This window comes from Gopherus evgoodei, chromosome 11 (assembly GCF_007399415.2).
Source record: "Gopherus evgoodei ecotype Sinaloan lineage chromosome 11, rGopEvg1_v1.p, whole genome shotgun sequence".
Lineage (NCBI taxonomy): Eukaryota > Metazoa > Chordata > Testudines > Testudinidae > Gopherus > Gopherus evgoodei.
In genome coordinates this window covers 19855336-19870785 of record NC_044332.1, presented here as the reverse complement: position 1 = coordinate 19870785, position 15450 = coordinate 19855336, and the positions used below count along the sequence as shown (strand labels likewise).

The 15450-nt window shown below is 48.4% G+C and overlaps 1 protein-coding gene across 6 annotated transcripts in view; it reads left to right on the top strand.

Moving 5' to 3' along the window:
- ABI2 (abl interactor 2) overlaps window positions 1–15450 on the top strand; it is a 139487-nt gene that overhangs the window by 115125 nt on the left and 8912 nt on the right. For all 6 annotated transcript variants that reach the window (XM_030580458.1, XM_030580456.1, XM_030580455.1 and 3 more), the window contains 2 exons: window positions 1674–1760; window positions 2109–2282. In XM_030580458.1, the coding sequence (XP_030436318.1) occupies window positions 1674–1760; window positions 2109–2282 (261 nt within the window). The remainder of the gene's footprint in view (window positions 1–1673; window positions 1761–2108; window positions 2283–15450) is intronic.

Here is a 15450-nt window from a genome sequence, read left to right as displayed (position 1 = left end):
AGTGTGTGCAGTTTCTCAAGGGTTATCTTTCTCTCATTCACACCTAACACAAGTGAATTGCTTGTTTCCTGAGGTCGTTTCGGTGGGGTGTCTAGCTAAATCCCTTCTGGTGAAAGATTTATGGGTACAGTTCTTTAGGAGCTGTTTCAAAAAGTATCTTCAAAAAGTCTGCCCTCCCTCCAGCACAGTTGACTCCACAGAGGAGCTTAGGTTGAAGATGAAGCTGGGGGATGGGGTAGGAGCTGAGACTAGAGGCAGAGCTGGCCTGGGCACGGAGAGGGAATGAGGGCAGAGCTGGGCTTGGCAGGGGAGAGACCTGAGGCCAGAGTGTGGCTGGGTGGCAGTCCCTCCCTGTCCCCCATGTGGGCTGCCCCAGGCCCCAACTCAACCGCACCCTCCTCCAAAAAAAATCGTTCCTCCATACCCATCTGGGGGCGTGCAGCCCACAGTTAGGGGATCACAGCATTAGAGAGAGAGTTGGTGAAGTAATGTCTTTTATTGGACCAACTTCTGTTGGTGAAATAGACAAGCTTTCAAGCTTACATAGAGATCTTCCAAGAGAACTTGGTCCAGTGGAAGATATTACCCCACCCACTGTAAGCGTGCAGACTCACCCCTGCGGCGCCTCCTGCTGGTCATCCTCAGGGAATTAGCTCTCGCAGCATCCAGAGCACCTTCTGCAGGCCGGTGATCCGCCTTACTGCTGGCCCCATGTCCCTCCCAGGACCCTGGTGCCCTTGTCTTGGGTGCTGCTCCCCTGGCAATACCCCTTAGAGCCTCAGGGTCTCCCCCTCCCAGGGGAACTCCCACCCACTATCTCTACTTTGCCTCAGTGTTCGGCTACTGCCAGTCCCCATCTAGCCCCCCGCTCACTGGGGCAGACTGCAGTGTAAGCCACACATCATAGGCAAAGGGGGTTCAGAGCTGCTTCCCCCTGCAACCCAATACCTGATGGGCCTTACCAGGCCTTCAGCCTGGGGCTTTCCTAGGCCGGAGCTCCCTAGGCCTTTCTCCAACCCTGCTCCACTCTTGGGTCCCTTCTTGGCACCTTGCAGCCAGGCCCTTCTCCCTCTACAGGCAGAGGGAGAGTGCCTGGGCTGCTGGCTCAAAGCCTTTTATAGGGGCCAGATGGGCCTGATTGGGGCATGGCCCCAGCTCAGCCTATTTTCCCCAATCAGCCCAGGCTTCTTGCCCCAGCCACAGCCCTCTCCTGGGCTGTTTCAAGCCCCGCAGGGCAGGAGAGGGTAATCACTCCGCTTCACCCACAATGTCACTCTAATCTCCTCAGACCAGCATGGTTACCTGAACATTGTCAACAAATCAATATTATGTTGTTGCTCAAAAAGGAAAAACTCTCTTGTTTATTCTTTTCCAATAAAAATAGAGTTTAAGAGATGAAAGTATCTTCATGGTAGTTAGATGAAACAAGTTCTTAAACTGGGTTTTTGGTGTTATGAAAAGGAATGGGCATGGGGATTTTCAAATAGAGAGAACTAAAACTTGCTGCAAGTGATATTTATATTTCTTATAACTCTTCTCTTTTGGATGTCATCCTTTTTCTCACACCTCCTTTAGTAGATTGCTGTAGTACCTGAATGATGGACATGCCTAGTTTCCTGTTTGTTGTGTTACTTATTTCTAATTTATTTGTCTTTTTTACTGCTTTGTTGCAGTATCCCTTGCTCCTCCTCCTCCTTCCATCCTACAGGTAACTCCACAGTTACCACTGATGGGATTTGTGGCCAGAGTTCAAGAAAATAGTAAGTTTGTTTCTTCCTTGTGCTATGATTGGGCATTGAGTCTGGTCTTTGTTTCATGTGTGGAAAAACCTCAGCTGTACGTAGCCAGAATTCTGCTTTTCAATACTTTGCTTTGTTTGGTGAATTTCAGATAAAACAGGAAAAAACAAACAAGATGAAAAATATTTGTCAAGAGACTGTGATCCTTTCCCCTCCCCAGCTTAGTGTCTTACTGTATTTCTGTTCCTAAGTTCTAGTATTAGGTCCCCGTGAAACTAGTTAGAAAGCTCTTGAATAGAGACCACTACTTTTAATCTGCAACTGTAGTTCTAGAGGGTGTTTCATGCTGATCTTGCTGCTTATTTTTAGTTTCAGATACCCCCCCTCCTCCTCCACCTGTCGATGAGCCAGTCTTTGATGAGTCCCCACCTCCACCTCCACCCCCAGAAGATTATGAAGAAGAGGAGGCAGCTGTGGTTGAGTACAGTGATCCTTATGCTGAAGAGGACCCTCCATGGGCACCAAGGACCTATTTAGAAAAGGGTAGGTTTAAAGAGAGAGAGAGAGATGGTGGTATTGTCAGTTCTACAGTCTTTTGCTAAAAACCCTAACTTCAGAATTTACATGTATTAAATGAGAATCTTTCAAAAGGTCTGTTGCTTGCTTTGGATAATCAAGCTTTTATATCATTAATCTGCAATTCCTAAAGAAGTTACTTTGTCACCTTCTGTCAGTCCATGTAATTTATGATTCTAGAGATTTGGTCTGGCTGGAAAATTGATTCCCTTCAGTGGTTTTTTTTTTTATTCAAACGAATGCTCTAGGATGCCACCATGTGTCTAGTAATATCAGTCATTGCTATATAGGACAGGTTTCTTGCACATTGCTTTACTAACACAATACTGCATATTAAGAGTACAGTACTGTGTGGTATCCCAGCTGATTTCTCCCCTCTTTCCATTGTACTGGAGACGGTGCCTGTAAAGTACATTCTGCAAGGTTATCAGGAACATAGGAGAGGGAATGGACTTCCTGGGTCATTAAGTCCAGGCCCCTGCTTTCATGGGCAAACCATCATATTATCCTGTTCATAAATTTATCAAGCTCATTCTTAAAACTAGTTTTAGGTTGCCCATCCCCACTGCTCCCATTGGAAGGTTTTCCAGTCACTTCTCATAGTTAGAAACTGTCTTCTGATTTCCAGCCTGAATTTATTCATGGCCCATTATACTAATTTGTTTTTGTTACCAACATAATCCTTCAGTTTAAATAGCTTTTCTTCCTTGTTCCTGCCCCTTGATGTGCTTGTGTTTGAGTCACAGTAATGATGCTATAGTTAAGGCTGCAACTGGCTTTCTATTATAATTCCAGTTTTAACCTTTCCTTGATCCCTTAAAAAAAAAAAAAAACCTATCTGAAATTTTGCATGTTACTTTGACAGAGACAACTTTAGAAAAAGTTTCCGGTTTAAGCAAAGTATGTTTGAGAAGTGAAACTTTGGAAGGCAAGTACCAGGCAAGCTCCTTGTGCCACATAGCTGACATTAGCCTTATACCCAGACTTAGACGTCTGTCCAGGTCAAAACCTTTCAACTATGCTGGCTTTGTCGGCGCGGTCACCTTCTTCCTTGAGGTAGCAGCTGTATTTTCCCTCAAGCAGTATGCAACCCCCCATTCTCCTTAGGGCTACTGGATTTTGTAAACTTTTAGAAAGCAGTGCCTCTCTCTCAACAACAAATGTTCAGACATGAGGTTATAAAAGGGGTGTCTGGTGCCAACCACCCCAGTTCATTCCATTCTGTGGTTAGCTGTGTGTGTAGGAACTTTCTCTTGATGGCTGCAGGGATTTGTGGAGATTTTTATTCACATCTCCCCCAAGGGTCGTTAGATGGTAGGTGGTTAGTAAGTGTTGGATAGCTTGTGGCTGTTGCACCATGGGCATTGATGTTGACCGACCAGACTCCAGGGACAAGGGCAGATTTTAGAAGTCTGTGCACCTTGTACTTGTTGGCTTTGTCTTGGGGATCCAGCTAAGTGTGGAAAAGCTTAGCTCTTTCCTCTCCTACGCTTTCAGGAAGACATCTGTTCCCACGGTTCCTAGTGCAGTGTGTGGCACTGCTGTGGTGACTGCACTGACCTGGCCTTACATTAAAATATCCATGTTAAATGATTTTGGCATGCTGATGACACATATCAGAAAGGTAATGATGACTTTCAAAAGCTTATCTCTCTGCCTAACTTAAATGGGAATTCATGGGACAAAGAAAAGGCACTTCCCTGCCCCTAGTGTTTTATCCTTGCCAAATTTTGAAGGCCTCTTGAAAGCGATGAAGTTAGCACTTTTCACAAAAATAGTTTTAAGACTCTCAGAACAAAATGCGTGTGTGTGTGTGAAGCTTAAATTCCATCGTGACTGGGTATCTTTTTTGGGAATTAGTTATATTAAATTTCTTTCACAGGCTAAAAATATGGTTATATAGAGTGAAAATTCCTGTGTTACTGCCACTGAAAACTTTTCTGGGAGAAATCCTGGTTCCAGTTGTGAAGCAGGGCAGTGTACGTATTAATTAATAAATAAAGGTATAAAATGTAGCACAGAAAGACTTCCCAACTGTGGTAGTGAATGTTAGACACTTCAACACATTCATACTTAGGGTTGCCAATTTTCTACTCTCACAAAACCGAACACTCTTGCCTTGCCCGCTACCCCCCTCCTCTGAGGCCCAACCCCTGCCCTGCCCCTTCTCTGAGGCCTCGCCCTCCACTCACACTATCCCCCCCTCATCTGTCCCCATCCTCACTCACTCACTCATTTTTACCAGGCTGGGGCAGGGGGTTAGGGTGCGGGGTGTGTGTGTGTGAGGGCTATGGCTGGGGGTGCAGGCTCTGGGGTGGGGCTAGGATGAGGGGTTTGCGGTACAGGAGGTTGCTCTGGGCTGGGTTTGAGGGGTTCAGAGAGCGGGAGGGGGATCGGGGCAGGGGATTGGGGCACAGGAGGGGGCGTGGGCGGCACTTACCTCAAGCAGCTCCCGGAAGCAGCGGCATGTCCCGCCCCTACCCCTACCCCTCGACTCCTACTGCTGTCTGCAGGTGCTGACCCTGCAGTTCCCATTGGCCTCAGTTCCTGGCCAATGGGAGCTGTGGATCCGGTGCTTGTGGCAAAGGGCAGCGTGCTGAAACCCCTGGCTGCCCCTATGTGTTGAAGCCAGTGGGGGGATATGCCACTGCTTCTGGGAGCCACGCAGAGCCACGGCAGGCACGAACCCTGCCTTGTCGCACTGTGCTGTTGACCAGACTTTTAACAGACCGGTCAGCAGTGCTCACCGGAGTCCTCAGGGTCCCTTTTTGACCGGGCATTCTGGTCAAAAAACAGACACCTGCCAACCCTATTCACACTGCACCAAGCGAAAAAATTCATGCATGCAAGAAAAATAAATTCAGTACAGTAGCTGGGGAAAAAATGAAGATTGTGAAGAAGCAATCTCTGCGAGCCGTTTTGCAGTCTGCAGGGACTGTCTCTTTTCCTACCTAGCTGCCATAAGTATCTGGTTCATGAAACACACAGACTTCATCAGCAGGCTGAGACAAGTTGTCAGACAAAATATCTGACTTGCAGGATATTTGCATGCATTACTACACCTAGTGACCTTTCCATGGGTCTGATTGACATCGTTCTATTGATGCCCACAGACTCTTTTGTTTGATAAACATTGCTTCAGCTTATTCCTGTCAAGATGCTTATTTCCATGAGGAAGGGCAGGTAAATAGCCACTGATATAAAACATTACTGTCACAGTGGAGTGTCTGGAATGGAGATGCCGATTATTGACCTTGATGCACCTCACATGGAGTGATCAGCTTTTTCTGGAAGGTTAAATCTCTCCATTGCACTTCTTTCTATGAGAATAGGTGGCATGTTTTCTTCAGGCTAGGACCTGTACAGGTCACTTCTGTAAGTCTTTACCCTTGTTGATTAGATTCATTGCTTCACTAATACTTGCTTTTTACTTTGTACCCTGAAGTATTGAGGGTGCTCAGCATTCACTCTGTTTTTGTTGCTTGCTGACACTGCTTATGCTATGAGGCATTTTCTGTTGTGTGAAGCCTGCTGCCCTGTTACTGTGTTCATAAGGAACAGTGAGTCTCAAGTATTTCCTGAGGAGAACTTTCCACGTGTGAGACTTCTCACTTTTTTGGCTGTTATGGTATTTCCTAACTCCAAATACACTTGTAGAGAGCAATCTTCACTAAAGTTCTGGTAGTCTTGTCACCTGGACCTCAGGAAAACTTCACTGGTCTTTAATCCAATGAAGAAAAAAGGAGACTGCAACTGTTTGTTGTGTTACTAATGCAGGGTTTTAAAGAAGTGTGACATAGTTGCTAGTTAGAGCAGGGCATAAGATTCAAAGCTGGTGGGCCAGCTAATGTTGAAGTGCAGTTTATGGACAAAAACTGCTATGTATTATATCTTCTTATTCATGGAGCAAAGACTACTTTTTTCTGATTACTCCCATTAGCTGTTGTGGCTCTTCAGTGCTATGGGAAAGTGAACTAGATTCTGTTCATCGAGCGCTTGTAGGTGTGCGTGCTCGCCACGTGCACCTGTGCCGGAAGTTTTTCCCTCAGCAGTACCCATAGGGGGAGCGCTGCTGCGACCCCTAGAGTGGCGCCGCTATAGCTCACCATAAGGGGAGCTGCACGCTCCCCCCACCCTCAGTTTTTTCTTGCCGCCAGTGACGGCGCATTGAAACTACATGCGTCAGCTTTGCTGCAGCTCATCTCAAAACTCGTTGGTTGTTCAGTAGAACTTGTTTCAGTTAGTTAGCAAAAGTTCTAGTTTAGTTAGTTATTCTTCAGGCTGGGCTCTAGAGCTCCAACTCAGGTCGAGCAGAGCAGCCCGGTTGCGTCAACTCAGTCAGATCTCTCTGGCTGAAGTCCGCATGCCTTGGACACCGGAGGCCCTGCAAGCAGCCAAAGATATTATGACCCTGCAGGTGTCTGGGGCACCACTGGCACCTGGACCCTGCTTTAGAGGTGAACTGACGCTGGGGTCTCATCAGCCGATGCCGACCCAACGCAGATCCCGGTCAGGAGACCGCTCTCGGGACCACTCGTCGCCCATGTCCTGTCGGGACACAGCCCCCAGCCTCCACTCTCATCGCTCTCCAGGTTGTCTGGTAGCGTGCCATTGGAGTGCAGTTCTAGGCACCGCTCCACGCCAAGTACAGAATATCGGCGGGACAGGCACCAACGCCGTAGATGCACAGCTACTGGAGCTGCTCCCAGGTTGGACGCTGTCGCTGGTCACACTCCAGCTGTTGCGCGTCAAGGCACTGCACCCATCACTCCCAGCAGGGATCACCAGCTCCGCGTCGTCGCAGATCCAGGCGTCGCAGCGTCTTGAGGAGTAGCAGCTCGAGGTGGTACCATTCCTTGACGTTGGAGTCCGGTCCCGTGGCAGACACCATGCTTGGTACCACCACGCGTACCACTCGCATGGGACCAGCAGGTCGTTGGTAACCCAGACCTCAACCCACACACAGTGCCCTATGCTCCAGCCAGGCCGACCGACCAGCTGGTGCTGCCGGTGCCGCACCAGAGCCAATGGCGGGGACGCCTGTGGCAGAGCCAGTGGTGCCAATGGACCCCTGGCCCCCCATGCATGCCCAGCAAGGCCCTCAGTCGATATCTGGAGCATCGGAGGCTCCGTCAGTTGTGCTATCCAGACTTCAGATGGATAGATTGGTGGGTCACGCCCCCTCAGCACCACACGAGGAGTCCGATCAAGGGGTTGACCCCATGACACCGGTCGATGTGCAGAGCCCGGTACCAGTCCCCTCCCCTGCACCAGATGACAAGATCACAGCTCCGCCCCCCTCTGTACCGCAGGGGGACTTCAGGGCCCATTAGGAGCTGCTAAAACGTGTAGCATCCAGTCTCCATCTCCAAGCTGAGGAGATGGAGGGGACCCTTGGACTCGCTGTTTAACATGCTCTCATTCTCAGCACTGGGCAGAATAGGTCTCCCACTCCATGAAGGGGTGGCCAACATCACCAGTGCCCTCTGGCAAACACCGGCCTCCCTGGCCCTGATATCAAAAAAGGCAGAGTGCAAATACTTCGTGCCCACAAAATATCTCTATACTCACCTGGCCCCCAACTCCCTGGTGGTGGAATCTGTGAACCACAGGGAAAGACAAGGCCAAACAGAACCCTCACCCAAGAATAAAGACTCCAAAAGACTGGACTCATTTGGCAGAAAGCTTTATTCGTCCACCAGCTTCTAGCTCCAGGTAGCCAACCACCAGGCCCTCCTCAGTCAATATGAGTTTAACTTGTGGGGGTCACTGCCAAAATTTGAGCCCTTCCTTCCGGAGCACGAAAGGAAGGAATTCAAGTTGCTGGTGGAGGAGGGCGCCACTGCTGCAAAGACTGCTTTGCAGGCGTCGTTGGATGCGGCTGACACGGCTGCTTGATCCATGGCCTTGGTGGTGTTCATGTGCAGGGCATCATGGCTCCTGCTATCCGGGCTGTTTGCGGAGGCGCAGTCTGTGATGCAGGATCTTCCCTTTGATGGCAGGGACCTGTTTGTGGAACAAACAGACGTGAGGCTCCATGGCATGAAGGACTCACTTAACACTCTTCAAACCCTCGGGCTCTACGTCCCACTCCAGGAAAAGCCTAAGGTATAAGCCTCCGTCCCTGCGCCCCAGCTAAGATACGAGCCCGCCTACAAGAGGTCCAAACCTCAGAAGAGGTGACCTCAGAGGCAGTCTTGCTCTACCCCGCAGCCTGGGCCCTTCAGGAGCAAGCAGCAGGGCAAGAGGTGTTTTTTTACTGGTTGCGGGAGGGTACCCTGGTGACCCCGGAAAGGACCGTGCCACCAATAAAGTTAGTTTTCAGCTACTGCTTGTCTGCATTCCTTGTGGAATGGTCCCAAATAACATTGGACCAATGGGTCCTCAGCACCATTTCCCAGGGTTATACGCTACAATTTGCCTCATGCCTGCCCTCCCTCCCACCTCCCTTGGATGGCGGGGGGGACCTGTCGCATTTACCCCTGCTACAGCAGGAAGTGGGTCGGCTCCTCAGCCTGGGAGCTGTGGGAGAATTCTGGGGGAAAGGGGATTACTCCCGTTACTTCCTGATCCTCAAGGTGAAAGGATGGCTCAGACCCATCCTGAATCTGCAAGGCCTCAATCGGTTCATGGCAAAATGCCAGTTCCACGTGGTCTCTATGGCATGTGTCATACCCTCTCTGGAGCCTGGCGATTGGTATGTGGCCCTGGACCTTCAGGACACATACTTCCATGTTCATATATTTGAGGGGCACAGGTGCTTCCTCGTAGGACAGGATCACTACCAATTTGCAGTCCTCCCCTTTGGCCTGTCCACCGCGCCCAGGGTGTTCACGAATGTATGGTGGTCGTGGTGGCCTACCTCAGACACCGAGGGGTACAGATATTTCCCTACCTCGACGACTGGCTGCTTAAATGGGGCCAAGTTGACATTGGTTCCGGTGCAGCACATAGAATTCATAGGTGCTCTCCTGGATGCCTCCAAGGCCACAGCCTCCCTTCCCGTGGACAGGTTCCAGACCCTGAAGGGGCTTATAGCCTCGGTCACGGAGTTCCCCGTTACCACGGCCAGAGCATGCCTACAGCTCCTGGGCCACATGGCAGCATGCACGTACATGGTCCGCCACGCCAGGCTTCATATGAGGCCCCTCCAGCTCTGGTTGGCCTCAGAGTTCTCCCAGGCCAGGGACAAACTGGACAAAGTCTTCTCGGTATTGACACAGGTGATTGCCACGCTACAATGGTGGTCCTGCCCAGCCAATATTTTCCAGGGAATTCCCTTCCAGGACCCAACCCCGTCGCTGGACCTAGTCTCCGACACGTCAGACTTGTGCTGGGGGCCACACAGAGGGACCTCACAGACCCAAGGTTTGTGGTCCACCGGAGAGCTATCCCTTCACATAAATGTCAGGGAAGTCAGGGCCCTCAGCCTCTGGGAGTTTTGTATAGCCCACAACATCTCCCTGAAGGCTTTCCACCTGCCAGGTGCCAACAACACGCAGGTCGACTGCTTGAGCAGGGTTTTCTCCTCCCAACACGAGTGGTTGCTTCACCCGGAGGTCACTCATCAACTCTTCCAAGAGTGGGTCACTCCCCAAGTAGACCTGTTTGTGACCTGACAGAACTGCCATTGCCACAGGTTCTGCTCCAGGGATGTGTAGGGAGGAACATGATCTTGGACGCCTTCCTCCTGTCATGATCGAGTCAGCCCCTTTACACTTTTCGCCCGTTTCCCCTCATTGCCAACGTGCTGGAGAAAGTAAAAATGGACAAAGCACGCGTCCTTTTGGTCGCCCCAGCGTGGTCCTAACACCATTGTACGGGACCCTCTTGGGCTTGCTCATGGCCACTCCCAGGCCGTTGCCACTCCACCCGGACCTACTGTCCCAGGACTAGGGCTGCCACCTCCACCCCAACCTGGCCAGCCTCCATCTGACAGCGTGGCTGATCAGTGGCTAGATGCGGAGGAGAGAATGTGTTCAGAGGGGGTCAGACATGCCCTTCTTGAAAGTAGGAGGCCATCCACATGCCGAGCCTATGTGGCAGAGTGGTCCCGATTCTACAGGTGGGCAGGTGAGCGGGGTGTTTCCCCAGCGTCTGCCCCGCTCCAACTTACCCGTGAGTACCTGCTTCACCTTAGAACTCAAGACCTGCCCCCTTCCTCTGTAGGGGTGCACCTGGCGACTGTTTCGGTGTTCCATCCGCCTGTCCAGGGCTGCTCGGTTTTCTCCCATGCCTTGACCGGGCATTTCCTCAAGGGACTAGATCGATCCTTCCCTTATGTTAGGACCCCTGTCCTTTAGTGGGATCTAAATTTGGTGCTATCCCGCCTTATGGGGCCCCCGTTCGAACCCCTGGCCACAAGCTCGTGGTCTCACCTTTCCTGGATGGTAGCCTTCCTCGTGGCCATCATGTCAGCCTGGCAGGTCTCGGAGCTCAGGGCCCTGAGCTGCAATCCCCCGTACACAGTTTTTCACAAAGACAAGGTTCAGCTCTGCCCACACCCTGCATTTCTCCCCAAGGTGGTCTCCATCTTTCACATGAGTCATGACATCTTGTTACCTGTCTTCTTCCCTAAGCCAGATACCTCTAACGAGGAGCGCTGCCTCCGTATGCTTGATGTGCACAGGGCTCTGGCCATTTATCTGGACAGGACTAAGCCATTCTGCACATCTTCACAACTCTTTGTTGCTTCAGCCGAGTGCATGAGAGGCCAGCTGATCTCCACCCAGAGGCTTTCTTTGTGGATTACATAGTGCATCCACACATGCTATGACCTAGCAAGGGTTCCTGCACCACCTATTGTAAGGACTTTCTCGACAAGGGCTCAGGCCTCGTTGGCTGCCTATGTGGCCCATGTCCCTATCCAGGACATCTGTAGAGTCGCTACCTGGTCCTCAGTACACATGTTCACGTCGCGCTATGCGATCGTCTCCAACACCAGGGATGACACTGTTTTCGGTAGGGCTGTGCTTCAGCCAGGGAATCTAAACTCCTACCCACCTCCATCAGACACGGCTTGTAATCACCTACTGTGGAATACACACGAGCAAGCACTCGAAGAAGAAAGGACAGTTACCTGTTCCGTAACTGTCGTTCTTTGAGATGTGTTGCTCATGTCTATTCCACATCCCGCCCTCCTTCTCCTCTGTCGGAGGTGGTCCGGCAAGAAGAAACTGAGGGTGGGGGGGAATGTGCGGCTCTCCTTATAGCGCACCATAGCTGCGCCACTCCAGGGGTCGCAGCAGCATTCCCCCTATGGGTACTGCTGAGGGAAAAACTTCCAGCACCAGTGCACGTGGCGAGCACGCACACCTACTGTGGAATACACATGAGCGACACATCTCGAAGAACACCAGTTACGGAACAGGTAACTGTCCTTTCTGCCTCAGCAGAATTAATTGCATTCTGGTTGCAGGGCGAATATCTCCCTTTGGTTCCAGTTGGGCCACCCCATTGTTTTCAGCCTGGTTGCCCAGGTTTAACTGGGGGCACTCAAAGAATCTTTTTGTGATGGATACACGCCAATAACTTCCATGTCCCAGGGCGAATTTGCAGTGCCAATTCTTAGGGGGAGGAAAAACCTCTTACGTATGAATTGAGAAAATTTTGATATGAAAGTCAGAACCATAATGAATGTGGCTCCCCATGAAGCCATTTTAGTCATTTTATTTTGAGAGATTTGGGCATGAAGAAGTTAAATATTTGAGATGGGGAGCAGTTCCTGGATGAAGCACAGATATCCTCAGATGAAAGGAGCCATGTAGGTAGGACTAGACAGACAAAGGCTAAAGAATTCAAATGGGTAAGCCTAAGATGGCAGCAAGACAACTATTTATCAGCCTTCAGAGTGACTCTTCCAAATCTCTTTTGAATGGCAATGTCAGGATTATGCACATTCCCATATGGAACAGGGTATAGGGGGAACTGTTGGTTTGTAAATGATTTCCACTGTGAAGGAATTTCTGAATCTTCCCTCCTCCCACCCATTAGCTTTTGCAGAAGCCCAAGGCAGTTTCCTTTTGCTCCACAATGGCAGCTCCCAGATGAGCCCTCCAGCGCTTATTCTCAGATGTCGTCGTAGAGGTGGAGTTTCATTCTGAGCTGATCAAGGATCTTTTGGGGGATCCCTAACCCCCGATTCCCACAGAATGGTTTTGTTGGGCGAGTCTTTACAGAGTTACAACAACCTTTAAACAGTACTCTGTCTGTGAATGGAGTCCGAGGGGCAAGGTAGGAGAGTTGGAGACTATACCTGACTCTTCTGGCTCTGAATGACCAGGGTGGGGAAGATTTGAGTTCTGAAGGCTACCTAGTTTTGAACAGACAAATATGTAAAAGGTGGCTCCAGTTTGTTAGTGAAGGAAGTTTGGTGCTCTTTGGAAAGAGGAGATCTGAGAGAAAATCCATAGTGCACATTCCTTGTGGGTTGAGGCTGTAGATGAGGTGGTCATAGGACTGTTTTAGGCCACTTAACCAGCCAAAATAACTACGCTCTGGAATGACCGTAAAGGTGTATCTGATATGGGGAGTTGGGGAGTGCCCCAAAGGGCAAAAAATTGGGAATGTCTGTCATTTATCTGATAAAGGAGTACCAAGTATTGTTACAAATATAAGGCCCCACAGAAAACGCAGGATTCCAACTTCAAACGTATCCATGTATTACCTGATTGATGAGGAAATGTAATGCAGCCAGTACTCTTCTCCTGCCCCACCCCCACTGGTGAAAGGAATTATACTGTTGTGCTGTGTCTCCCTTTTCAAGCTATAGTGGCCAGAAATGTACCCTTACCAGCACAGCGGGGCCCAGAAACCTCACTAGGCCTCAGGTGATGGCTGTTACCCAACAAGTTCAGGACAGCCCTTCACCTGCCAGCAGGTGTACTCAGGTTTTAGGCTTAGCAGCTCATCAGACATCAGGATGCTTCAGCTAGGAGTCTTAGCTTCTTGGGGCCGGGAGGAGAAAGCAGTTGAGTGCTGAAAATTAAAATGTGTATGGTCACACATTTTAATGCAAAGTCGTACAGTCAGCGTTCAATAGACACAGTGGTCTGTGTCCTGTTTTAAGAGATTTCCGGTTCCAATGGTGTTCCCCATTTTAAGTATAGGAAATATGTCTCAAACCAGTAGACTCTTTCAAAATGGTGTAAATGTTAAGTGCAATCCCTATACTATTCATAAAGCGAGCTTTCTGCCTGTGAAATAAACTCCACAAACCAAGCTCCCAGGAAATGAGTAACTATTCTGTTTAGCTAAGGAGTTTTTCTCCTACTTTACTAAGGGAAAGAGACATCTTGATTCATCATTCTTTCAGCCCTTAAGCACCTAATACAGGGGTTCTCAAACTAGGGGTCGTCACCCCTCAGGGCGTCACAAGGTTATTACGTGGGGGGTTGTGAAGTGTCAGCCTCCACCCCAAAATCCTGCTTTGCTTCCAGCATTTATAATAGTGTAAAATACTAAAAAAGTGTTTATAATTTATAAGGGGGGGGTCGCATTCAGAGGCTTGCTGTGTAAAAGGGGTCACCAGTACAAAAGTTTGAGAACTACTGACCTAATAGTTCCTTTCACATTAAAAAAAAAAGTCTGCTTGTCATAATCATGCCCTTATTCCCTTGTTTCTTGCTTGGAGGCTTTGGGAACAAGTAGGGAATCTGGAGTTTGGGATGTGTGAACTGCTTATAAGGAGTAATGCATTTATACATCGGATTGTAGTTAGTGGAGGAAAAGAGGCTGAGGTTGGATTTTGTGGGATTGGTAACAGAAGTGTCCTTGATCAAATTGTTTAAAACGTTTACAGTTCTTCACCAAAAGCTACTGGTATCTCATTAAGTTTATAAGACAACTGTTGCCACAGAAGTGGTATTGTCGTGTATCAGTAGTTTTCATGCTATAATGTGCTCAATCCTGTTGAAGAATTACTGTGTGTTACACCAATGTGTTGTACTACATATATACATTGTACTACATATTTATATATATGGAGTCTATTCCATTAAAATTTTGTTTTGAACATGTTAACATTCATGTGCAGTAACAGACATCTAAACTTTAAATGGTACAATTACTGCATTAACAAGACCTCTAGTGTTTTATCTATCCTTTATATCTTGTGTTGATAAAAAAAGAATAATCTTGAAATTACAAAATATAGCATTAGCTGTTTTTTGGGGGAAAACCTGTATTCATAGTGAAAGTGTATCTGGCCAGAAGAAAATACTTTAAATTTGAAACATGAATGCTTCTCAAAGGACAAGATCCTGCTTCAGTTCCCATCTCTGACTTTTATGGGCCTGTGAATGAGAACATCTGAAAGCAGCAAGGTATGTGTAAACGTCCCAGCAGGCAATAAGCGTGCTGATTTCGGATTCACGAGATAAATGATGTTGGGAGAGGAAGGGATTTATATTGGATATATAAAATAGAAGAGGATGAGGTGGGAAATCAACTCCCTGGTGTTAGTTCAGGGTCCCTGCCAAAATCTAATTCTCATCCTGTATCTTGAGACCAGATGATTAAGGGTTTGTATTAGAAACAAACAAAAGCACTTGATGAAATGAAAATAACAAGAGAAATGGAGGTTCTTCCAATGTATGATGAGCAAACAGCTAAACAATAGCTCACTGGGATAAGAGAAGCTTAAGGAGATCGTGAAGGCAAGGGTGGATACCACTGTGAATATGAATAATTTTGTTGCTGTACCAAAGCCACCTCTAGATATTTTATTACATTTTACTGGAGTTGGGAGAGGAGAGAAGTGCTTGAAATTCCTTTTCTAACATGCCAGGGCAAACGAGCTCTAAAGCCAAAGTTCTACACTGAAGGGGACTTTCATATTTATCCTACTGTGAACGAACAAAGCTTCATTTGCTGCAAAATAATTATTTTCATGGCAATGGCTTGTGCTCGTCTAAACAGGATTGTCTGTGCTGCATGATCCAGAGAAGAAAAGCTGTTTTTTTGACAGACAAGGTGGAGATTTAGTTATCCCCAACAATTAGCAGTAGCCATGGCAATGATTTTGTGTGGTTTTTGTATGTCTGTTCTCTTAAACTTTAACTTGATAGGAAAGAACTTCTGAGAGACCAAATGACTGTAGCTTACATATGCAGAATTGGAGGATGTAGACATAGGA